Here is a 27921-nt window from a genome sequence, read left to right as displayed (position 1 = left end):
TTTAAAGGGCCCAATGTCCTCCTAATTAGTAAATGCGAAGGTACTCCTACTGGACTTCTCTGTGGCCTTTGGCACTTCCTTAAGCCTTTCTCCTCTTCCCCTGGAATCCATGACAGAATCATTCCAGCTCTTGCTGGGACTGGCTCCTCTTCTTTTAGTTCTTAGCCCAAATGTCACCTCCTCTGAGAGCCTCCCCCCACCATCCCATGTAAAGCAGTCCCTTCATGCCCTTCTCAGGCCAGCCCCCAGTCCCTCCCTATTATTAGATCCCATTTTATTGCCTTTATTATAGCACTTAGCATCAGTTAATAATAATCTCCTTTATTTCTTCATTATCTGTCTCCATCCACTAGAATATAAGCTCCAGGAAGGCATTCCTGTAACCCAAGCACTTAGAACCTCATCTATAACAGTTGTTCAGTAAGTATTTGTTGAATAAATGAGTCAACAAACTGGTTCATGTTTACCTCTATTATTCTGCTTCTTTGTGTCCCACGCTAGTTCCACTTCTACTAACACCTCTTAAATGTATTTGCTAAGTCCTTGGCCTGTTGACTGAAGATTCTACTCTCCCTTACTTGGTGTTATTTCTCTGAAGGATTTACTGATCCTCCCTCTGTTTCTCAACTTTGGCACTATTGACATTTGGGGCTGGAGAATTCTTTATTGTAAGGAGCCGACCTGTGCATTGTAGGATGTTTTAGTGGCATCTCTGTCCTACACTCACTAGATGCCAGTGGCATCCTCATCAATTATGACAAACAAAAATGTCTCTAAAGCACTGCCAAATGTCCCCATCTTCCTAGTTGAGAACCACTCTTCGAGATGATTCTAGAATCTTCAGTCCTGGCCTTTCTCTAGGGTAACAGTCCTACGACTTCAGCTCCCCGATGGGCATTCCACTTCTCTGTCCTAGTCATCATTAACTCAAACCATAGCTAAAACTAAATTCATTGTTTTCCTCTCATCTCCCTGCTCCAGAGCATGCCCAGCTGTAAAGCCAGATTACCTAATTTCTCTGCTACAATTCTTTTAGCTGTTTTCCACTGTTACGAGATCAGTCTGCAGAGCGTTGCTGACAAAACACTCCACAGTCCAGTCTCAGCCAGTTTCTATGAACCTTTATTTTATCCTCTTTGCTTTTAGCCTTCTGAATATCTCACTATTCTCACATAGGATGCCCTTCCTCTTCATGGGTCACTCATAATCTTCAATTCTTGGTTCAAAGTCCTTGCCTCCTATGAATTTATTCGAACATATCACCCATATGACTATGTTGGTAATTAGGTCCATAACGTGCCATGTTGTACTATCTTTTGTATTATCATCTATTACTGTTTATGTTATATTCTTATTTTTTTATTTTTTATTTATTTTTATTTTATTTTTTATTTTATTTATATTTATTTATTTTTATTCTTATTTTGTTATTTTATATTTTAACAGCTTTATTGGAGTATAATTGCTTTACAATGGTATGTTAGTTTCTGCTTTATAACAAAGTGAATCAGCTATACATATACATATATCCCCATATCTCCTCCCTCTTGCCTCTCCCTCCCACCCTCCCTATCCCACCCCTCTAGGTGGTCACAAAACACCGAGCTGATCTCTCTGTACCACATGGCTGCTTCTCACTATCTATTTTACATTTGGTAGTATATATAAGCCCATGCCACTCTCTCACTTTGTCCCAGCTTACCCTTCCCCCTCCCCGTGTCCTCATATTCATGAGTTGTCTTTACAAGGAGACTAAAAGCTCCTCAAGAGCAAGGAAGAAAATCTCCTCACTCCTTGAGTATCCCACAAAGCCAGACACAAGTGTTTTAATCCACTATGTACATAATTGAATTTGAACATTGGAACGGAGCGAGAAGTCTAAAGAGGATAGCTTTAAGTTCTTCAGAAAAACGTTTTTTACTGTTGTTACTGAACAAAAATAACTTAACACTATGAAAGATTTTTCAAGATATTTGTGACATTTAAAGAGGTCACTATGCTCTAAAAAAGTACAAAGCTCTTGGAAAACATAGGTCTAGTCTAGTGACTCCTCAGAAATTCATGATAACTTAAGAATCATTTTCAAAATTAACTGGATCAGTATTTATACATTTGTAAAAACTGGGTCCAAAATATATTTGAATGATCTCATAAGACTTTTGTACTAAATAAAATAATAAATATGAAAGCATCTAGTTCAATACTTGGTAAAAAATAGTTCCTCAGTAAACGTTTTCTTTTTATTCAAATAAATATGTTTAGATGAGGCTTAAAATATAGATAAAGCAAACTAAGAGACCACTCTTCTCAGTGTTCTTAAAGTATCTTAAATGTTTTATTGTTTTTATGTGTTTGTGTCTCATATTCCCTAATCTGCTGTCAGGTATTTGACTTAAAAGATTATATCTTATATTCTGTTTATCCTAAAGAGGGCTTAACTGCACATAGTGAGTAAACATTTGACAATAATATAAGCAGATACCAGGTGAAGATTAGCAATTCTCTTCACAACTGTACTTCTACTGATATTTATAAAATCTGAGAATTGCAGGTACTCAAATCCCTAACTACTTTATTAAAGCTTAAGGCAAATTCCAATCAGAACCTTTAGGCTGATGACAAATCCATTCTACTAATCACAGGGTCTCTGAGTCTATGGCAATGTTAACAGCACACCAGGGAAGGATTTTTTTTAAATGCCACACACTCATTTTTCTGTCTTTATTTAAATAAGTTGACTTCTAACTCACATATATATAATATATTGTAAGAGCCATCCCAATTTCAGAGCTGATAAAGTGTGAAAAAATGTATGTCTCAAAATGAATGCAATGTGAGAAGTATATTTATATATTTATCATTTCTTCTTTCCTATGCATGGACTACTGATTGTAATAATATATTTGGGTGATTATAAAACATACAGAAAGGAAATTTACAATGAAATAGGTAAAGACAAATAATGTATTAAAATTAACTTTAAAAATGTTTTTTATTAGTGGTATAAAATGTCAATAATACATTATTGAGTGAGGATAATGTGATTTAATATGCTTTATTATTTTAAAAATCTGGGCTTTAACAGTTCATGATACATTGATTCAAATGTCAGGTTATAAATTTAGTTTGTTTCAATATTTGGTTTTAATGGATGTCATAGGTGAAAAAGCCATTACATGGACTATATACGTAGACCCACATGGAACTTGTGAAATCATGGTGCTCGTTTTTCAATCTCAACCACCAAACAGGCAAAGGTTGTTGTTGAAATTTGAATAATAAATATTCATCATCATTATGTTAATCAGTTGTTCTTGAAAATAAATTGAAATATATTTCATTTTCGTATTTTTAAGAAGTGTTCAAAAATAACCAAAACTCTTATTTGGAATATTTGAACCATGTTAAAAAATTCTAAGTTCTTAAGTGTGCAGCTATGACATTTTTATGGGTGATACTGGTTTTTATAAAACGAATATTTCTGGTTTTTATAAAATAAAATATCTCAAGGACTTCTGATAACACTCTGTGTATTTCTGCCATCAGTTTCTTTCTCAACAATCCACATGTGAATGGTGCCTTGAATACATTTTCCTTGTGGTGTTATCTCTGTTTCCTCTCCAGAATCCATTGTTTTAGTTAAAACAATTACTCCAGAGTTTCCCCATAAAGTATTCTTTTTATTTAAAAAGTTATTTACTGGTAAGAAAATATATTTTCTGGTATATATTTCCTTTAATTGCTGTCGAAGAAACAAAACAACTAGTTGTGTATTTGCTCTTAGGGAGCGAATTCTTTGTGTATTTGCTTCGGGAGCAAATACCTAAGCTGAGCTATATCAGAAACATCTGACCTTCCATTCAGTTCTTTGGTAAATCTCTTACACTGTATAATTTATTGTACTATTTATTTCTTCAAATCTTCAGTGTTTTCTATGTATTTGCTGACAAAAAATAAAGAAATACATTTTAGTTTGTCACCATAGTGTTTTCCATGTTCCGTTATTTTCACTGTATCACAAAGGACAATTTTTTTCTTTAAGCTAGTGACTATTTGTCTTTTATTAAGTTAGAATCCTCAAAAAAAAAAAAAAGGCCTCTAAACACTTCATTATTTAGATGAATTGTGCAAAGTACTGAATTAAATATCAACTGACTTAAAACACTGCTGAAAATGATTACTGAGGTTTATCTTCATGTTTTGGATGCTTAGTCTTGAAATCTTTGGCTAATCAAGATGACTTCAAACTATCTCTAGCTAGATATCTCTAACTATCTCAAGGCACAATACTCATTTAGGAGGGATTCGTGTTTAACAAGCCATGTTTCAAATGGTTTTCCCACACATTTCCCATTTTTATTTTTTTATTTTATTTTATTTTTGGCCAAATCTGATCTGACTATCAATGTTCTACCTTATAATATGGCTGAGAAACAGCTCATGTTAGAAATATTCCTAAGTGTGAGCTTTTTTACTTTGTCATTGTTTGCTCTCCCTTGGATTCCCTGTAATAGTTTTAAACCGCAGTTGATTTGTTGATTTACAGGAATATGTTAAAGCCACTTGTGTGTTCTGTGAGGATTAATTTTGTTAAAACTAAATTCTGAAATACAAAGGACAACCTTAATTGATTACTGAACGCTGAAAGCTAATGAAGGAGCAAGGTTACTCTGTTCATGCCCTTCCCAACAATATTCCCAACAATATTGTCCCCAACACACGACTGGCTCACTCACAGACCAAGGGAGAGTTCCAGTGACACCCTATATGAAATTTCAGTAGTTTTGCTTTCTTTCTTCTCACAGACCAAAGAATTGTCTTGTACAACCCCTGAGGTGTTTGCACCCATTTGTAAACATTTATACTAGTCTTCAAGCACCAAGAGGGGATATCTTATTTACAGTTTATCCTTGGACCAACCCCAGTACCTGGTATGTAGTAGTAACTGACTTAGTAGGTATCTATTGAATGAATAAGTGACTTAGTGTCTGACATGTACATATTATCTGTCTTATACACTGTAGTGAAAATAAAGGTTGAGCACTGTCAGTTTAAAAGAGGATAGGAATGAAGAACAATGGTATTCTCCTATTGTCACATCCACCTGGAATGCACAAAATGCTTTATAAGGTCACTTTCCTCCACCACTTTCTTTTATATATTTATGTGATCTGGCACTCCTTCATGGCTGCCTAAGTGTTATACTTCTACTCTTAGTGATAATTTTATGAAAAAATATTATTTAGTAAGGAAAACTACAAGAACTGGTATCTACAAAGTAAGCATTTTTTGGAACCAGAGGCTCTTTGAAACGTTATGGAAGAGTTCCAAAATTCTTGTAGGAAAAAAAAAATTGTTCATGAATAGACCAACTTGAAAGCTGCAAGCAAAACAGTGCTACTCATATGACATTGATACATAAACTATAGATCATGCCTCCTGTATTGCTCAAAATCTATGAAATATCTCAAAGCTAGAAAGGAGAGGTGGCAACAACTCAGGTGAGGAAGAACTTAAGTAATGAAAATCTGACATTTTCCAATTTCAATTAAATGGCTTTACTAGATTCAAAGGCTGTTTAATAGGGCTTGGACAGAATTAAAGCATTACTATGAAAGGTCACTGATGGATAATTGATTTGAGTCTGTATATAAGGTTGCTGGATAAGAGCCACATTATTTAGGATCTCCATGGAGAAGAATGAAAGAAAGGCTAGTTTCCTCAATTGACTTTAGCAGATTCAGCTGGAATATTTTACTGTTGAAAGTTTCCTTAGAGTTAGTGAAAAAAAATTCATCTTTAAAGAGGAAAATAAAAGGGAAAAGTTTTATTTTAAAAATCCTAAAGAAGATTCATGAATACAAGCAGATAAGATACATTCAAAGGAATCTTGTGAAATTCTTGAAAAGTAGAAACATCTAGGTAGGAAGAAACCATTTAAGAAGAAAGGACTTGATTAATAAAATAAATGAATAATACAGGTAACTGATAATCCTTAAATACACATGATAGATGCATTGCCCTGAAGACGAACAATGCACTGAATCCAGAACCATAGATATTGGGGGAAAAATACCCTGTCAGAAAAATATGTGTAGCTACTAAATGGGGTGCTATTTTTGACCTAACCGCTACATATGTAGGTGTATTAACAAGAGGAAAGAAAGTAATAATTGGTAGTTGTGGAGGAAAAACTTCAAAAAAAGAATAATTACACTGAATATCAGAGCAATCTTCCTGAGAGGATGAATTTTAGATTACTCAATAGATTTAAGGGAAATTACTCAAACTCATGTGACTAATCTGTGAATACTAACATGAACACAAAATATCACAAAAATTTTTGAACTGGTAGTTAAATAAAGAAGATAACCATTTGAGTCATTTTCATCTCTAGGTTTTTTTTTTTTTTTTGATCATATGGCTCACAGTAACAAAAATTAGGAATCCAAAATATACATGGTAGAAAGGAGACTAATACAGTTTACACATTTTATAATTTTTAGAATTTTACTTGTTCTCATAACCTAGAAAATGTGCTTCTTCAGGGGTGTGTTCTTAAAGAAAAACAAATGTACCTTTGCTTGATTCTTTCCTTTTGGTTTCTTTTGGAGTATAATTCCATTCTTTTGGAATGCTCTCACGCAGACATTCAAGAACACTGTGCTTGTTAAGGTTTGTCTCACAGTTTCTCCAAGAGCTCAGCACAGATATTATCTGCTTCACAATGTCCTTGACGGCGTCAGTCAGTGCCAGTCTCAGGCATCGGATGACCTCTACCTCAGACTCCATGCACGTTGAGACTTTAAAATCAGACAGCATATTACAGTTAGCAGAATCTGGAAATATTCTGTGCCCTATTCAGTTGGGACTTCAGCTTCTCAATAATCTAGTTTAAAGCTATAGGAAAAGAAAGCTGCTTTTAGCCTAGAAATCATGTAATTGATAAACAGTCCATAGACATTTGAAAAAAAAAAGTTACTGCTTGGTAATAAAGGGAATGGTAGTTAAAATAACAGTGAATACCAGCATTTGCTGGTACTTTGGGGACTCTACTGGTGGATATATAAATTGTATGACCTTCTTAGATGACAACTTGACAATAATAGTAAAAGCTTTAACACTTTACTTACCTTTTAACACATTTATTCCTTCTCTGGAACTTTATCCTAAGAAATTAATTATGATTATATAAATAATATAAAGAAAAATTGGGAAATAATCCAAATGTCCAATAACTGGGGATTTGTTTAATTAGCTTAGGTATATCCATATTCACAGTAAAGCCATTCATCAATTAGTTAAAAAAAAAAAAAAGCAGGTTAACAATGAGATATCACCTCACACCAGTCAGAATGGCCATCATCAACAAATCTAGAAACAATAAATGCTGGAGAGGGTGTGCAGAAAAGGGACCCCTCCTGCACTGGTGATGGGAATATAAATTGATACAGCCACTATGGAGAACAGTATGGAGGTTTCTTAAAAAACTAAAAATAGAACTACCACACAACCCAGCAGTCCTACTACTGGGCATATACTATGAGAAAACCACAATTCAAAAATACACATGTACTCCAATGTTCACTGCAGCACTACTTACAATAGCCAGGACATGGAAGCAACCTAAATGTCCATTAACAAATGAATGGATGAAGAAGCTGTGGCACATATATACAATGGAATATTACTCAGCCATAAAAAGGAACAAAATTGAGTTATTTGTAATGAGGTGGATAGACCTAGAGTCTGTCATACAGAGTGAACTAAGTCAGAAAGAGAAAATCAAATTCCATATGCTAACATACATATATGGAATCTTAAAAAAAAGGTACTGATGAACCTAGTGGCAGGGCAGGAATAAAGATGCACACATAGAGAATGGACTTGAGGACACAGGAGGGGGAAGGGGAAGCTGGGACAAAATAAGAGAGTAGCACTGACATACATACACTACCAAATGTAAAATGGATGGCTAGTGGGAAGCTGTTGCATAGCACAGGGAGACCAGCTTGATGCTTTGTGACAACCTAGAGGGGTGGGATAGGGAGGGTGGGAGGGCAGCTCAAGAGGGAGGGGATATGGCAATATATGTATATTTATAGCTGATTCACTTTGTTGTACAGCAGAAACTAACACAACATTGTAATGCAATTATACTCCAATAAAGATATTAAAAAAAAAAGTGGGATGAGTCTAAAGTAAAAACATTAAAATAAAAAGCTCACCCTTAAAAAAAAAGAGCATGTTAGAAAAGAGTATGAGATACTATTTTTATTAAAAAATACATATCTACATACATATATAAAAGAATTAAAAGATGTACTCTAAAAGGTTAATGGTGATTATCAATGACTAATGAGATTTCAGGTGATTGTCCTCTTCCTTTCCTTCTTCTTCTTTTACTTTTTCTCCCTCCCTCCCTCCTTTCTTTCTCCCTTTCTTCCTTCCCTTCTTTCCAATAAAAATTATTACCTGCAATGACTATGTATTACTTGTGTGATAAATGCAATAAAAGTTTTTGTTTGTTTTTTAAAATGACTGGGAAGCCCAGGGACCATCACTTGAATCAATAAAGAGCATCTATATGATTTTTTTTGCCCTCAAATTTCAAGGTGATATTTCTCAAATGACAACCCATTGTTAAAACCACCATGGTGCTGAAACTAAGAGCTGGTTCTTTGAAAATATAGACAAAATTGACAAACCTTTAGCCAGACTCATCAAGAAAAAAAGAGAGAGGGTCCAAATCAATAAAATCAGAAATGAAAAAGAAGTTATGTCTGACACCACAGAAATACAAAACATCATAAGAAACTACAACTATATGCCAAGAAAATGGACAACCTAGAAGAAATGGACAAATTACTAGATATATACAATATCCCAAGACTGAACCAGGAAGAAATAGAAAATATGAACAGACCAATTACCAGTAATTATATTGAATCAGTAATTTAAAAAAACTCCCACCAAACAAAAGTCCAGGAACAGATGGCTTCACAGGTGAATTCTACCAAATATCTATCCTTCTCAAACTATTCCAAAAAATTGTAGAGGAGGGAAAACTTCCAAACTCATTCTACAAGGCCAGTATCACCGTGATACCAAAACTAGACAAAAGATATCACAAAAAAGGAAAATTACAGGCCAATATCACTGATGGACATAGATGCAAAAACCCTGAACAAAATGTTAGCAAACTGAATCCAACAATACATTAAAAGGATCATATACCATATCAAGTGGGATTTATCCCAGGGGTGCAAGGATTTTTCAATATCTGCAAATCAATCAATGTGATATACCACATTAATAAATCAAAGAATAAAAACCATATGATCATCTTAAAAGATGCAGAAAAAGCTTTTGATAAAATTCAACATCCATTTATGATAAAAATTCTCCAGAAAGCAGGCATAGAGGGAACATACCTAAACATAATAAAAACCATGTATGACAAACCTACAGCTAACATCATACGCAATGATGAAAAGCTGAAAGCACTTTCTCTAAGATCAGGAACAAGACAAGGATGCCCAAAGAGGTACAAACTACTAAGTATAAGATAAATAAGGTACAAGGATATATTGTACAACAAGGGAATATAGCCAATATTTTATGATAACCATAAATGGAATATAACCTTTAAAAACTGTGAATCACTATGTCGTACACCTGAACCTTGTATAATATTGTACATCAACTATACCTCAATTAAAAAAAAACACACCATGGTGAAGAGGATCTTGGTGATATCAAATGTTGAGAGTTTTATTTTTTAGCATGACATAATCATCAGTTAGGTAAACTTGTTGCTCTCTATGTGAATGGTGGATGGTGTAGCTGTCTGTCTTTTTAATGATGTTTCAAGACTTTAATTCATTGAAGGACATAAAGAAGCCTTCTTCCTGTATCAGTAATTAACATTCATTTGGGTTGAACTCTTTGGAGTCATGGATTAAATGCATCTCAGATATCTAAAAATTCTAGAAAGCCAGGAATTCCTCTATTTCCTTTTGTTAAAAGGGTATGTTTATTCCTTTCAAAATAAAATCAAGGAATTGAAAATGATAAAATAATAGACTTATCTAAAAGAATTATTTTAAAATTACATGAATTAATTTGTGTAAAGTAACTACCATATAGTAGGCACTCTGTAAGTATTTGCTATTATTATTATTACCTAAGATAAGAGTTTTCTGGAAAAATTACAATTGTACAGTGTTGTGGTGCCCAGTGTTCTCTTGATGCAGGGTTCTGAAACATCTTGAGCACTAGATACTACTACAGGGAAGATTAATCAATATCCACAGATGCCTATGTAGAGATAAGAAAGAAGAAATGGAGAACAGAGAAAAGAAAGTGGCAGGGTATTCTGGTTTCTGGCTCTGCATACAATGAGCTTGGATGTTTCTACTTTATTCTAACAGCAAGTAAAATACTGAACAGATAAAAAAAATCAACAACTCTTCCTGGATCTGTAAAAGAGGTGAGGACACAAGGCAAACCACAGCTCCCCAGACTGGAGAGACAGACAGGCAAATACAGCAAGGCACAGCTTACTGGAGTAGAGACTCCACAAGCAGAAACTATCCTGGGAACCAGAACCAACGTAGGAAAATCTCAGCTGTAACTGATCAATTGCTGGAGGCTCAGTGTAGACAAGTCTGAGAGTTAAAACTCTAGGGAGGGGCTTCCCTGGTGGTGCAGTGGTTGAGAGTCCGCCTGCCAATGCAGGGGACACGGGTTCGTGCCCTGGTCCAGGAAGATCCCACATGCCGCGGAGCGGCTGGGCCCATGAGCCATGGCCGCTGAGCCTGCGCATCTGGGGCCTGTGCTCCACAATGGGAGAGGCCACGACAGTGAGAGTCCCGTGTACCGCAAAAAAAAACAAAAACAAACTCTAGGGAGACCCTCTCATGGGGGAGCTGTTACACTCTTGTGAGTTTTACCTCCAGGAACTTGACTAGGTTTCCACAGTAGATATCAGAGAAAAATCCTATAGTGCTTCCAGCAAGAGGAGGGAAAAAGAAACATCTGGAAATATGCCAGCACACCCTGTTTTTCTTAAGGCCTGCCCTTAGGAGAAACTGCTAAAACAGAGCCTAACTCACTAGGCATATTCTCAGAGCCTAATTGTCCTAGGACAGGAGAAATACTCAGCTCCAGCCCACTCTAACCATACTCTCAGACCTACGGAAGGGGTAAGGAAAAAACTGAAATGCTTGTTAAGTACACCACAGAGGCATAGGCTCACTAAATGACTGAGATCTAAACATAGACCTATAAAATGCTTCCCCTTCTTTACGCCTCTCCACCACTTAGTAAAGGCCTATTTACAGCGGTTCTTTTTACTCAGAACATCATGTCCAGCTTTCAAGAAAAAAATTACAAGACAGACTAAAAGTCAAAAAACACTATTTGAAAAGACAGAGGGAGCATCAGAAACAGACATGGCAAAGAGATCAGAATTATCAGACTGGGAGTTTAAAACAGCTGTGATTAATATGTAAAGGACTCTAATGAATAAAGTAGACAGCATGCAAGAACAAATGGGCAATGTAAGTAGAGAGATGGATACTGAGAAAGAAACAGAAAGAAACACTAACAATCAAAAACACTGTAACAAATGAAGAATGCCTTTTCTGGGCTTATTAGTAGAAGGGGCATGGCTGAGGAAAGAATCTCTGAGCTTGAGGATGTCTCAGTAGAAACTTCTAAAACTGAAAAGCAAAGAGAACAAAGACTGAAAAAAAACAAACCCCACAACCAGAAGAGAATATCCAAGGAGTATGGAACAACTATAAAGGTGTAACATACTTGTAAAGGGAATACAAGGAGAAGACAGAAGGGACAGAAGAAAGATTGAAACAATAATAACTGAGCATTTTCCCTAAATTAATGTCAAACACTGAACTACAGATCCAGGAAGTTCAGAGAACACCAAGCAGAATAAATGCTGAAAAACAAACAAACAAACAAAGAATGAACAACAACAACACAAAAAATATATACCTAGGCATATCATTTTCAAATTACAGAAAATCAAAGATAAAGTCCTGAAAGAAGCCAGAACATAGAAACACCTTACCTATAGAGGAAGAAAGATAAGAATTACATTTAACTTCTTAGAAACTATACAAGAAAGAAGACAGTAGAATGAAATATTTAAAGTGTTGAGAGAAAAAAAAAAATCAACCTAGAATTCTTCACCCTGCAAGACTATCCTTCAAAAGTGAAAGAGAAATAATGACTTACTCAAGACAAACAAAAACTGAAGAAATTTGTTGCTGGTCAACCTGACTTGCAAGAAATGTTAAAAGAAATTCTTTAGGTAGAAGGAAAACAATATGGGTCAGAAACTGAAATCTACACAAAGTAAGGAAGAACATTGAAGAGGAATAAATGAAGGTAAAATAAAACCTTTTATTTTTCTTATTCATAACTAATCTAACAGAAAACAGTTTGTTCAAAATAATAATACTAGCAATGTGTTTAATTATGTGTGCTTATGTATATAGCATTCTTATATATGCTTATGTATAGTGAAATGAATGACAGAAATGATACATGGATGGGAGGGAGAAATTAGGATTATTTTGTTAGTATAATGTACTCACACAATCTGTGAAATGGTATAGTGTTATTTGAAAGTGGACTTAGTTGCAAACTCTGTCTTTCTATATATACTGCAAACTCTAGGGCAACCATTAAAAAAGTTAAAAAAGAAGTATAACCGATATGCTAAAAAAAAGTGAGAAAATAGAATAATATAAAATGTTCAGTTAAAACCAACAAAGGCAGAACAAAATAGTGAAAAATAAAAACAAAAACAAAGAACAAGGGCAACAAATAGAAAACAGTAACAAATATGGTAGATATTAATCCAACTATATGAATAATCACTTTGAACGTCAATGGTCTAAAAGCACCAATTAAAAGACAGAGATTGATCAGTGGAGACCAAAAACCAAGACCCAACTATATGTTGTCTATAAGAAGTCAACTTTAGATATGAAGACACATATAGATTAAAAGCAAATAGATGGAGAAAAATATACCATGCTAACACTAACCAAAAGAAAGCAAGAATAGTTACATTAATTTCAGGCAAAGCAGACTTCAAAATAAGGAAAGTTATTAGAGATAAGGGAGGGCATTACATAATGATAAAGGTGTCAGTTCTCCAAGAAGTCATACCAATCCTTAATGTGTATGCACCTGACAACAGAGTGTCAAACTATGTGAGGCAAAAACTGATAGAATTACAAGGAAAACTAGATGAATCTGCTATCATTGTTGGAGACTTTAGCACCCTCTATCAGAAATGGACAGATCCAGAAAGTAGAAAATCATTATGGACATAGCTGAACTCAATACCACCATCAGTCAGTTGGGTATAATTGACATCTATGGACTACATCCAACAACAGCAGAATACACAGTCTTCTCAAGCTTGTATAGAACATTCACTAACATAGACCACATTCTGGGCCATAAAACATACCTTAACAAATTTTTTAAAAATATAGAGTATACCATGTTTGCTCTCAGATCACAATGGAATTACACTAGAAATCAATAACTAAAAGGTAACTGGAAAATTCTGAAACAGGTGGATATTGAACAACATACTTTTAGATAATACATGGGTAAAAGTAGAAATCTCAAGAGAAACTGTAAAATACTTTGAACCAAATGAAGATAAAAACACAACGTAAAATTTGTCAGATGTAGCAAAAATGCTTAGAGGGAAATTTAGAGCACAGAATGCATATACTAGAAAAGAAGAAAGATCTAAAATCAAGAGTCAAAGTTTTCCCCTTAGGAAACTGGAAAAAGAAGAGCAAATTAAACCCAAGCTAAGCAGAAGAAAAGAAATAGTAAGAATTAGAGCAGAAATCATGAACCTGAAAACAGGAAATCAATAGAGAAAATCAAAACTAAAAACTGGTTCTTTGAAAAGATCAATAAAATCAATAAGCCGCTAGTCAGGCTAACTAAGAAATAAAGAGAGAGCATGCAAACTATTAATATCAGAAATAAAAGAAGGAACATCACTACAGATCCCATGGACATTAAAAGGATAGTAAAGGAATACTATGAACTACTCTATGCTCCCAAAATTTGATAATCTAAATGAAATGAACTAATTGCCTGAAAGACACAATCTGCCAAAATTCACACAAAAAAAGAAATATACAATCTGAATAGGCCTATATCCATAAAAGAAATTTAATCAATAATTAATAATCTTCCAAAACAGAAAGCACCAGGCCCAGATGGGTTCACTGGTGAAATTCCACCAAACATTTAAAAGAAGAAATTATACCAATTCCTTTCAATCTCTTTCAGAACATAGAAACAGAGGGACTACTTCCTAACTCATTTTGAAGCCAGCATTACCTGAATACCAACGAGACAAAGACATTACCAAAAAAAAAAGCTACAGATCAATATATCTCATGAACATAGATACAAAAATCCTAAACAAAATATTAGCAAATTGAACTTAATGATGCATAAAAAGAATTATATACCATGACCAAGTGGGATTTATCCAAGATATGCAAGGCCGTTTCAACATTAGAAAATCTGTAAGTACACAACTGTTAGTGAAAACAAAATCTGTAAAGGACAAAAACAAAATCTAGACACTTAACAATGTAACATTCATAACATCTGGCATTTTTTCCATAACATAAAAAAACAAAAAGGAAAAAGCTGTGATCCCTAATCAGGAGAAAAATCACCCAATAGAAAGACACACAAAAATGATAGAAATGATGGAATGAGCAAACAAGGGTTTAAGTTAAAACAGACTTCATACATATGTGCAAGGATTTTAAAATGAGGAGAGATATACAAAATATAAAAAGGAACTAAATGGAATTGCTAGAAATTAAAAAAATCTGGAATAAAAAAATTCACTGGATAGTCTTAATAGCAGTTATACACTGCAAAGAAAAGATCCTTGAATTTGAAGTTACAATATAAAGTGTCCGAACCAAACCACAGAGAGAAAGAAGGCAAAAAAATAAAAACCAAACAAGAACAAGAACAAAATCAAAGAATACAGCTTCAGTGATAGGTGGGATAATACCAAGAGGTCTAATAATAAGAAGCCCAGAAAAAAGTGGTGGTAGGGGGGACAAAAGATAAAATATCCCAAGAGAGAATGGCTGAAAAATTTACAGATATGATAAAAACTAAACATCATCAGATATAAAACTTCAACAAACCCCAAGAAGAATAAATACAAAGGAAACCAAAACAAAGCACATCATAATAAAATTGCTGCAAAGTAGTGATAAAGAGAAAAATCTTAAAATGAACAACAAAAAGAAGACACATTATATAAAAGGAAACATACACTTTAAAACCTATACTGATTTATCATCAGAATCAATGCAAGCCACAAGATAGAATAATGTCTTCAAAGTGCTGGGTGAAAAAGGAAAATGAAAGACAACAAAAAATATCTCTGAACCCAAAAGTCTATGTCTGATGAAAAATATTTCAGATATGAAGACAAAGCCCTTTTATCATGCAAATAAAATAAATAAAATAAAATAAATTGATGGCAGAAAATTTGTAGTACATGAAATATTAAAGGAAGTATTGATACTTCAGGTAGAAAGAAAATGATATCCGTCAGAAACCTAGATCTATACAAGTAAAAGAAGAGTACCAGAAATGGTAGATAGATGGACAAATATAAAAGACTTTCTTCTCATTTTTAGCTTCTTTAAACTGTAACTGACTAAAACTAAAAAAACCCAATAGATTGTGGGGTTTATAACATTAGTAGAAATTACATGACAACATTAGCATAAAGAACAGGAGAGAGTAAATAGAAATATACTTGTGTAAGGTTCTTAGATTAGATGTAAAAGTGGTATAATAGTAAAAAGTAAACTGTGATGAGTTAAAGATACTCATCACAAGATGTAAACCTTGGAACAACTACTAAAATAAATAGAGTTATATCTAATAAGCCATTAGCAAAGATAAAATGTCATATTGAAAAATACTCAGTTAATCTAAAGAAGACCAATATAAAGGTTAAAAGGAATAAAGGTGGGACAAGCAGAAAGCAAATAATATAGTCATGTAGTTCCAAGTGTTAGAATAGAAGATCCACAATTAGATATGCATTTGATCAATTGTTCATTTGATTTCTGACAAAAACACTGAAGTAATTCAACTGGGAAAGAACAGTGATTTCTAAAAAGGATGCTGGGAAAAATTGCATGTTTGTATGAAAAAGTATGAATTTCAATACTTAACACCACACAAAAAAGCAACAACTTGAAATTAATCATAGAATTAAATATTAAAAACTAGAACTATAAAATTCCCAGAAAAAAACATAGGAGAAATCTTGGCACTCTTTAGATAAGCAAATAGTTCTTAGGACACAAAAAGCACTATTATAAAGAAAACTGTTAAGTTGGACTCATCAAAATTGCAAGCTTCTCCCTATCAAAAGACCTTGTTAAGGGAATGAAAAAGTAAGCAATAGACTGTGGAGAAAATTTTTTAATACATTATCTTGACAAATAACTTGTATCAAGAATATATAAAGGACTCTTTACAACTCAGTAAGACAAATAATCCAATTAATAAATGAAGAAAAGTTTTGAACAGATATTTTACAAAAGAATTTTTTTCAAATGACTGTTAAGAACATGAAGAGGTGTTTGATGTCATTAATCACCAAGGAATTGTAAATTAAAGTCACAGTGAGATAACAGCACATACTCCTTAGAATGAATAAAAGCAAAAAGACAATTCCAAGTGTTGGTGAGGTATAGAGCAACCCAAACTCTCTTACATTACTGGTGGGAATGTAAAAAGACAGGATTACTTTGAAAAACAGTTTAGTAGTTTCTTATAAAGTTTAACTCACAGTATGTGTTAAAGACATTTATTTCTTTTAAAAGAAAAAGGGAGTTAAGGAATAGTGTGACTGAAGTACAGTCAAAGTAACTTACGCTTTGATATTTTCATTTGCCCAACTAAAGATTGCTGACCTACTTTGAGAGTACAGGCCTGAAATGATTGCTACCAAATCTATTACTTATAGTGTATTGGCCTTTGAAATGCCCACATGAGGTCCCCAACTTAATTGTTTTTTGTATTTCTATCTTTTGTAATCTTTTTTTAAATGGATATTTCCACTCTTGTTTTCCCCCCTAGCTTATGTTCATTCTAAGGAGTTACGTGTTGGATTTCTAATTATTAAATCAAATTACGTGTTTCATTACGGAATTCAAATGTTCACAAAGCAAATGTTTCAAAAAGTTTAGTCTAATAGCAAAAAATAAAGAGAAATAACACGGCCTGTGATCAGAAATTCTGTTTTTTTTTTTGTTCTGAACCTGCAATTTAATCAGTGGATAATCTTAGGCAAGTCTCTTAACATTTCTGACCCTGGTTTACTTTGCAATAAGATGAGGATACTGCCTACTTCATCCTTACCTTTATACCCTAAAATCATAAGACTGTGATATATTATGGACAAGCTATACAGAAACCATAGACAGGAGGAAGAAAGGTGTTTCAGGAGGAAGAAAATACACCAGTTTTTAAATAATGTACTCCAGTCGATCTGGGTAATTATATTTACTGACACACAGATCGGTTAGTGGTAAAATGCAAATATTGTGGAATTATGATGTGTCTCAGCTATATTTCCTTTAAATCTGTCATATTTTCAAGTCAAACAGAAACCATCATAAAGGGCTTAATTTTGTTATGAATGAGTATATTTTATTATCTTAATAGCATTTTTAAGATACCTGTGATTGGTAACAGAAGAAAAGGAAAACTTTTGCAAAGACTTAAATAGGAGAGGAAACACAAAGGCACTGTCCCTCACAACCACTGCAAGGTCTTAGGTTCCAGAGAAGACATAATGTTGATGTAGAAACAACTTGTACAAAGGCCAGGGATGTTTCACCAGTTTGAAGTTCTGCCCCTTTGAGCCCCTCAACAAAATTCGGGCTCTATGAATATGTGTACTACTTGTTCCTGTTCCAGGAGACTTGTCTGACCATGGGAGGCGGGTTTGCTCAATATGTAGATGGGAGAGAAGACTAATTAGAAGCAAGTAGCAGTTTTGCTTTCTCAGGCCACCACCTGAAACCCATTGATCTCTTCTAAGTCATTTTCAGTACAGTTTTGTGCTGAGTGACAGATGGTTCAAGAACTTAAGAAGTGAAAGATAAATAATGGTTGAAGCATGTGGGTCACCAATTCTTTAGAATCTTGTGAGAGAATTCAGCTCTTACCCTGACCAGAAACAACTAAAACCAGCAGGGGGTGGAGGGGGCTTTCAAGGTTGTTTTTCTTTCAGTTCAATAAAGTCTACATCAGAAATAATGCAGTCTTTTAAACTTAGGAGACTGACCATTTTGGGGGTTAAAAGGAAACAGTGAGAGAATACATGAGAACTAGAAAATAAGACTTTAAAAGGAGATAATTATTACAGAGTCTTTAAGTGATAGATTCAGGGTTTTGAATCATTACATAGTTAACTATTGCTACTTTGCAGGGATAATGACCAAGAGAAGATGTAACATAATGACTTAAGAATAGTTTAAAAGGTATTCATGTCTGGAGGATAGTTAAAAAGTACAGGAAGAAGGAAACCATGATATGAGCCAGTTAGATTTTTTATATGGATTCTAGTAAATATTTTAAGGAAAGGTTGGTTGGTTCCAAAGAAGTGTATAAGAAAGTATATAGGTTGAAAGCCAAATGTAAATGATTTAAATAGTTAATGGACTAACAGAATAACCGCTAAGTCCTCATCCTTCATTTTCCCAAGACATTAAGTATAGAGATATAAAGGCAGAATATTAAGGATAAAACAATGTGAGAGGGCTTCCCCGGTGGCACAGTGGTTGAGAATCCGCCTGCCAATGTAGGGGACACAGGTTCGATCCCTGGTCGGGGAAGATCCCACATGCCGTGGAGCAACTAAACTCGTGTGCCACAACTACTGAATCTGTGCTCTAGATCCCGTGAGCCACAACTACTGAGCCCGCGTGCTGCAACTACTGAAGCCCGCACGCCTAGAGCCGGTGCTCCGCAACAAGAGAAGCCACTGCAATGAGAAGCCCGCACACCGCAACGGAGAGTAGCCCCGACTCGCGGCAACTTGAGAAAGCCCACGCGCAGCAACGAAGACCCAACACAGGCAAAAATTAATTAATTAATTAATTTTTTAAAAAAAAAATTAAAAAAAAAACAATGTGAGAATGTTTACACCTGGTCCTGAAGGTGGGGTAACCCATGAACACTTCCTATTCGGATATGCAACCTGTTCTGTCTTTAATATCCACCCCAGCTGCGGGCAAACGAACAATACGGCTGGGGAAAACACATACTGTCCCCAGAACAATGATAGGACATAATTGCCTTGTAGAGAGAGATGCACTATGATCATAATAATAAACTACATTTGAAGAAAATTGGCCAGCAGTTTTGTCCATCAGTTTATTAATAAAAGCACCCACGAATCACAAAGTATTTTTCACATCTTACTAATTTCTTATATGCTCAATAGCAAAACATAATCTGTGGTAAATATTAAATTTTTATGAGAGAACACTACCTAATAATAAAAAAAATCTGCATTACATAATTTTCCCCCTCAACTTTCCCCTCACCCTTGTCCCAAGTTTATTAAATTTTGACAGGAACTAATGGTTAATGATTCCCAAAAGAAGACTTTATGCTGAAAAAATGTAATCCTTTACAAATAACAGATTCAGCAAAACTGACATCAATAAAAATTTTAAAACATCTTTAAAGATATATTTAAGTATCTATAAAACACTTCTACAAATAGAAAATTTCTCATACCTGGAATGTTATATAAAAAGTCCCATAAATGTTCTTCTTCCATGTAGCTCACAAAAACATTTCCAAATGTTTGTGGAGAAAAATTGCAGTGGTACAATACTTTAAATATAGCTTCTATCAAGCTGGATCCTTGGTTCACATTACTTTCTGTATCAGAACCTTGTTCTTGAAAGGTGCGTTCTTAAAAGGAATAAAAATGGTTTAGTAAGGTATGTATCAATGAATATGATTACATTCTCATCACTTACTCTAGCATAATATTGTAAAAATGTATTTGATTAATATTTGCATAATAAGAGAAATGCCACAGTCTTTCCGGTCAATGGTTCATCAAACTCAATATAATTTCTGAGATAATCCTGGATATTTGTGAGGGAAAAAGTTGTGAGAAGGACCACATGACATCACTTCAAAGGGCAGTGCTAGTTTCCCTTTATGTCAGAATTTGTTTTCCTCTTAAAGAAACTTTTTTGATTTCTTTTCTCATTTAAAAGTAACACGCATTCATTGTAGAAACTGTAAAAAATTCAGACTAAGAAACTAAGAAAACTAAAATTGTACCAAATCCTACCAACCAGTGATAGCTACTATATTTGGTGCAGTATTTCATTCATATTATATACAAATATACACAAATATATATATTTGTATATTTCTGTATATATGTATGCATATGTAAGTATATGTATGTATAACTTGAACACCAAATAGAATTATTCTATATGCATTCTCTTTTTTTTTTTTTTTTTCTTTGTATGCGGGCCTCTCACTTTTGTGACCTCTCCCGTTGCGGAGCACAGGCTCCGGACGCACAGGCTCAGCGGCCATGGCTCACAGGCCTAACCGCTCCACGGCATGTGGGATCTTCCTGGACCGGGGCACGAACCCGTGTCCCCTGCATCGGCAGGCGGACTTTCAACCACTGCGCCACCAGGGAAGCCCCTATATGCACTCTCTTGTTATTGAAAATCTACTTAAAACTAGATGAATCTTTGTATCTCTCTTTGGGATTTGTGTTCTGAACATTATTGTGCCCTTTATTCAGAACATAAATTTCACAGGAAATTCATATTTATAGTGTTCTCAGTATTATGCTATCAATTCTACAAATAAATTTATGTGTTTCTCAAACCCACAGATCCTGCCATTTCAGAATGAAGAGGTTTATCAGCTGGTTTCTCAACAAAACCAAATAGGAATTCTCACAAAGATAGAGCCATTTTAATCGCTCTTTTCTGTCCTCCTCTGGCTCCATTATGACTTCTTCAAAGATCAGTTCCTATACTGTTGCATCTAAGGTAGGACTGAAAAGGTGAAATAATTTCTATTTTGTCTAGATAATTCGCATGATATGTCCAGTTTCATAATATGTAAAAATATTTATTGAATTAAAGATAATGACTCTCATAAAGTTTTTTATATTTTAAATATATTGAAAAAATATAACCTAGATCATTTTGGAATGAGTACATTTCCTTTTCTTGCTCATTTGGAAGCTCATTGCTTCTATGGTTCTTCCTGATAATTTTATTTCTGTGATTTGATTTTCATGATCTAGAGAGCCTTCCTCAGGAATTTTGCTGGAACTATTGGTAAAGTGATGTTCTCTTTGTACTGGGGTTGCTAAGCTGGTAGAAAGTAGGCTGAAAGCTACTGATGTCCATTCTGGGGAGAACTCCATTGAGAAGGAAGTCGATAATGTAAGTAGAACCAAGAGATGGAGAAAACAGTCCAGATGGGATGACATTGTGTGAGAACCTGGATCCGGTAATGCCTGTAAACTTATGTTAGCTGAGCTGATAAATTTCCCTTTTTGGTTAAACCAGGTTAATTTGGGTTTCTGTCACTTGCAATCTAAAGGGTCCTAAGTTTTCATCAAGCACAAAAGGTTAAATGACAAAGAGTCCTAGTCCAGGCATTCACAATTTCATCTTTTTTATCCAAATAGTCTCCTCAGTTCTCTCTGCATTTCCCTCTCTCTAATTCAGCTTACATTCAACTATCAGTTATCCTTCATGTCATCGCCCCATGTTTAAACCTTCCCCTGCTCCTACACTTTGTTAGAAATTCCTGAACCTGAAAATCAAGAGTTTCCACAATCTTTTCCCAAATTATGTTTCAATCCGCAGTCATCTGCTCCTCCCAAACTGGTGTACTTGCTTTCCTTGCACATGTTCCCTCCCATCGCCTTTTGTTTGTCTCAACCACTTCACTAGTCTAGAATGTCCTGCTCCAATAAAATTCCCAAGATTTAATCAGTCAATTACTATGTCAGCAGCCATATTAGATGCTAAGGCCTACACCTTCCAGGGATTCACTGCCTCTGTGTGTGTGTGGGGGGGGTGGGGGTGGGAATGATAGACATGTAAACAATCATTACAGCAAAGTAAAGGTAAGTAGGGTTACAGTACATCCTGGTTTGCCTCAGGCAGTCCTGGTTTATGTCTGTTGTTCTGGTGTAATTAGTAGCAGCATCCTCTTTCACTCTTAAACAGGGTCCCAGTTTAAATGACAAATTATTCGATCACCTTAAGTCTAAGTGCCTTAAGTATAAGGTACTAAGAAAATATAGAGGATGATGTTTTAAATTTGGGGAGAGGTGGGGAGGGTGGGAGGGAGGGAGACGCAGGAGGGAAGGGATGTGGGAACAGATGTATATGTATGACTGATTCACTTTGTTATAAAGCAGAAACTAATAAAAAAATAAAAAATAAAAATAAATAAATAAATAAATAAATCTGGGGAGAGGAACGCAGAGAAGTCACAGAGAAGATCATGTCTCAGCGAAGTCTTTAAGGAGGAGTAGAAATTTACTGGCACGACAAGGTTGAGGTGGGAAAGGTGCTTTCCAGGAAGACAGAAGAGTTGGTATAATGGTGAGAAGACAGGTTGCTGCTGGTAGGGTGGCATGGCTGAAGTGTGAATGGTATGCGGGAGGGAGAGATAAAGCTAGACAATCAACACAGCCTGAATAATCTAAGGCCCCATGAATCATGCACTGACAATACAGATGGAGAAAGGGGGATGGTATGAGAAATATTATAATAAAAATAATGAGTTTTATTAGCATTAACATTGTTGTTATTACCATATAAATGTGTCAAAATACTTCAATGTATATTTTTTATTTCTATTTTCCCTTGCCTCGAAAAAAGTAGTCTGTTTACTTGCCTCAGGGATTTTTGCTATTTGAAAAGCAACAAATAGACTGAAGTCAGTTGCCCACCCAGACTTAAAAAAAGAAAAAAAAAAGCTAAATCCATTGAATGAGTTATTAGTTTGAACTAAATGAAATAGCCATTTTTTAAGGCCAGAAAATATTGGTACTATATATTGGTACCAGTATTGGTACTATGATACCAAAGTGGAATCATATGTGTCTGGCAGGTGGACAGAGGCAAGGGTCATGAGGGCTCCGAGAGAGGAGACCTCTGGGACTGGAGAGAGACATCTGTGGGTTGCAAGGGCTTTGCTGGAAGGCAGAGCTCAGGGAGGCTTGTCTGGGTGAGGCACGGAGGGAAGCTGGATCCTTGACACAGGTTCTCAGTCTCAAAGGTTCCAAGCCATGCCTGGCTGCTGTGCTTGGCAGGAGCGTTTGGACAGGGATATGGGTATTTCTACAGTAACTAGGGTGACCAGATATCTGATGATCAAAACAGTCTCACAGGGACTTCTGCACGACCCCGGGGTAAGGGTGGGAGCTCTAAGAATAGCTACAGTTAAATGTCCTACCAGCCAGGCAGGAGGTGCTCAGAATCCTCTTAAAATTGATTTGAAGACAGTAAGCGACTTAGGTATTCCTTGTATATCTGAGTTTGTGAATTCAGATTTACACTAACTCTGTAAAAACAAAGTTACTGCCCACAAATTACAACTATGCTGAACATCACATGAGCTGCATTAAGTGTAATTTCATCTTCCTAACGCTCTACAGAATGGGTGTCGGTTATCCCAGTTTTACAGATGAATAAGTGAAATTGAGAACAATTAAGTAACTTGCCCCAAGATCACAGAGGCAGTAAGAATTTGCCTGTGCTGTTTGCATTAAACTATAATCTCAAATTTCTCAAAGGCTGCTTTGACATTTTATTGTTAATAACCTCTGAATGCAAAGTACTCAGTCTAAACCAGGTATTTAGTATGTGGTAATTTATTGTCTTCATACAAAACACCTCAATTTCATGCAGCTTTCTACAATTTCACATATATGACCTCATTACCTCTCTAGTACTGTTTCCTTAGTGGACTTGCTATGAATGTGCATCTTGTCTTTAGGTATCTTCCCACAGCACCTGGAACACTGCTACATGCTTAACTAATGTTTGAATACTAAAGAAAGAAGGAAGGGAGGAAGGGAGAAAGAAATAAATCTCTTGAGTAGTTTTGTTGGGTTTTGGTCCATCTAGTAATTGGTTTTTTTGGAATGACATTTACCTCCTAGTCATAATATTCAAATGTCATTTTCCCCCGCAAACCTCATCCTCCTCATATCCACTGTTTCCTTTCTTTTCACCTACTCCTTGAAAACTCTCTTCTCTCTTGACTTCCTTATAGCCATGCTTTCTTGGTTTCAGGGTGCCTTGTGGGCTGTCTTTTCTATAGCTCTCTCTCTTCTATCATCTAGAACTGGGGTTGGCAAATGAAGAAACTAAATCTTAAAGAGGCTTACCCTTAATGAATAAAGGAGACAAAAAGCATTTAATGAATAAAGGAGAAAAAAAGCATTTTATGAATAATCGAGAAAATAGCTACATTCAATAAAGATTAATAACTGAGCAATTGATTCTAGTTCTTTGAAAACCAATCACCAGTACATGGCATACACAGGCAATTCTGTATGTTGAAAAATTATTTTGTGTTATTTATGTATTAGTAAACATAGATAGGCAAACCTCTTTGAAACAGTTCTGGCTGTATGGACCTGTATCTACTAGGATTCTTCCTCATGCTTTTTAAAAGGCAAGATTTTCCAAAGTGTGTTTCGTGGGATGTTAATGGGTAGCACATATGTCCTGGAAGTGCTGGTTCCAACAATAGTAAACACTTTTGTTTTCTGCAGGATTTTTCACAGCCTTTATTCATGAGCTCTGTGACTCTCTACGAAGGTATTTTAGTATACACATAGTGTTTCTAAGTATTTTTGACCGTGAAACCCTTTTCTAGTATTATGTCTAGCAAGACTACTATTCAATAAAACTGCATCTAGGAATCATGTTTGCAAAGAGTCTCTTACATTACCTTTAAGCCCTTCGGGTTTGCAAATCAAAGTGAGCAGTTCAAATGGAAAAGGAACAAGGTAGAAGCACAAAGGGCTATTCTGCATAAGAAGATTGTCAATTGGAAAAGAAATTACTAACCAGGTCACCAAAGTTGGATTTAATTTTAATTCAAAAGCATCATTTGTGGAGCAAGAGGAATTTTGCTTTAGCAGTAGGCACAGGCAAGACTAACAAAGCACAGCCAAAATAGGTCTTTACAACTTTGACTCTTACCCCACAGATTTATATCAAGTTCTAACTGATTAAGAAACATAATGTGATTATATGGCTGGAAGGCACCTCACAGGGAAGTCAGTAAATATTTGGTCAATAAATGAATAAATCTTTGCTGAGTGAATAAATAAGACATCTTCCAGCATCTGTAACAATGGTGACCTAGCCGGCTTTTGAATACTTTCAGGGGTGGGATATCCACCACCATTCCAGGCAGCCGTCCCTCTGCTGGACAGCTCAAGTTACCAAACTGTTTTGCATTTTAAAAATAGAGAGAGAGCACTTATCTGAAAGGACGACAGAAATCTGGGCAAGTCTCTTTAGTGAACAGAGAAAAGAAGAGCACTTCCTCAGTTATCATTAGGGATGACAATTCAGGGTTTTTGACTGACAGACTGACAGCCAAAATCCATTTCCTTTTAACTTATTCCCAAGCATGTCCACGTGTTGAATTGGACAGCCTGTTATTTTTTTCTTTTTTACGTGAAGACTTAACATATTTGAAGATCGCTATCCTGCCTCCTCTAGTTCTTTTCCTCTCCAAGTTAGACATACCCAGTTTATTTAAGCAAGGCATGGCCTGGTTTTTACTTAACATCTTCGCACTTTTCACTCTTCAGTGGGCACTCTCCATTGAAGCAGCCTGTGCCAAAAAAAGATCACTAAGCATAAGTGCACTATTGGTCTAAATTCTGCAACTGGCAGAATTTGGACCAATAGTAAGTAAGAGTAAGAAGAGTAAGAGGCAAGAGTAAGAGGCAAGTTTTGAGCTCCACCTGTGCTCCCAAATAAGCACGAAGTCCACAGAATGTGAAACTGAGTTAAAGCTATCTCAAAGAGAAATTCCTTCTGTAAGGCAGACACCAAGCCTATCTGTCCAGCAGGAATGGTCTCTCTAACTTCTTAAGTTAAAGAGAATGGTCTGGGGGCTTCCCTGGTGGTGCAGTGGTTGAAAGTCTGCCTGCCGATGCAGGGGACACGGGTTCGTGCCCCGGTCCGGGAAGATCCCACATGCCGCAGAGCGGCTGGGCCCGTGAGCCATGGCCGCTGAGCCTGAGCGTCCGGAGCCTGTGCTCTGCAACGGGAGAGGCCACAACAGTGAGAGGCCTGTGTACCGCAAAAAAAAAAAAAAGAAAGAAAAAAAAAAAAAAAGCGTAATACATTGGAAAGACAAAGCGCATACCCCAATTTTTTGCCATCTATAGTAACAGATACCTTGTTCGATGGCCTTGCTACTCAAAAGGTGGTCCAGGGACTAGCAGCATCAGGAGCAGCATTCCCTGGGAGCTTGTTAGAAATGCAGAATCTCAGGTTCCACCCAAGACCTACTGAATCAGAATCTGCAGTTTTAACCAGCTTCCCAGGTACTGTTTTTGCACTGTAAAGTCCAGAAGCCTTGCTTTACATAATCATACCTTACAACCACCCTTCCCTCATGGAGACTCAGCACAGACCCTAGATGATAACTGTTTCTGGGACTGTAATAATTCTATGGAGACCATTGATATTCTAGGCTAGTCTGTCATCATTCGCGGATAGGATCCTTGGTTGGAAAGACTAAGGCAAGAACACACAAATATGATTCTACTGTTCTCGGTAAGAACAGGGTACAAATCCAGCAAGGAAAAAAATACTGAACAAGTAAGAATACAGATGTTGTCACTAGTGAAAGCAGGCAAGGACATTGAAGTTAGGTGCACTAAGGGTACCAAGAGGGAGCATATTTTTACTTTTGGTCACTTCCTTCAAGACAGTCATGAAGCAGCACTTTGGTCATAAATACTTATAAAATGAAACTCACACACACATAATGTACAACAAAACACCAAGCTTCTGCCACAATATTCCTCATGACCCAAAAAATCAAGAAAACATTAACCATAAAGTCAGAGAATTTGAATTGATTAATTCATTTTAAGTCAACCAAGCCTTTGTAGTGGTGGCAGCCATTTATTTAGAATTTTCTGTAGGTCAGTTTCTTGACTATCTTTTGGCACTTTGTTACAAGGTTGAAAAGTACAGATTGTACTAGCAAAATTACCCACTGATAGAGGTTCCTGATAGTTCTCATAAATTGTGCAACCCTGCAATTTTGTAAGCTTTCTGTGGCTCTGCCAGGATGCCGTACAGGTGTGGTGGGTGAAAGCACAGTCCCTGCACACTGGCTGTCTGAATCAAATCCTGCTTTGCTGATTATTAGCTGTTGACTTGGACAAACGATTTCTCTGTGTCTCACTTTCCTCATCTGTAAAATGGAGATGATAATTGTACCTACCACACAGGGTTTGTTTTGAGGATTCAGTGAGTGAACACATTTAAAGACTTAGAAGCTGTGTCTAGAACATGTAAAATATTACGTGTTTGCTAGTTGGTTGTGGTTGTTATTACTGAAAATCACCAGAAGCCAAGAAGTTTCACTGAGAATCATTCTTGAGGCAATGGGCAAAGGAAAGAAAGTTAGTTACACTTCATTCAAATGTCACTAGCAGGAAAAGGCTACCTGCTAACAATTGGGAAATTGCCAAATATTTGTTCTTTTGATGCCACAAGT

The 27921-nt window shown here is 35.6% G+C and overlaps 1 protein-coding gene across 3 annotated transcripts in view; it reads right to left on the bottom strand.

Annotated features, from left to right (window-relative positions):
• The window catches only part of KIAA0825, a 406374-nt gene that overhangs the window by 202757 nt on the left and 175696 nt on the right, over positions 1 to 27921 (bottom strand). For all 3 annotated transcript variants that reach the window (XM_082623469.1, XM_082623471.1, XM_082623470.1), the window contains exons 16-17: positions 19879 to 20058; positions 6579 to 6803 (exon numbers count right to left, since the gene is read on the bottom strand). In XM_082623469.1, coding sequence (XP_082479595.1) covers positions 6579 to 6803; positions 19879 to 20058 — 405 coding nt within the window. The remainder of the gene's footprint in view (positions 1 to 6578; positions 6804 to 19878; positions 20059 to 27921) is intronic.

This window comes from Mesoplodon mirus (assembly GCF_964341445.2).
Source record: "Mesoplodon mirus genome assembly, chromosome: 5".
NCBI lineage: Eukaryota > Metazoa > Chordata > Mammalia > Artiodactyla > Ziphiidae > Mesoplodon > Mesoplodon mirus.
This window is presented reverse-complemented; position numbering and strand designations above follow the sequence as displayed.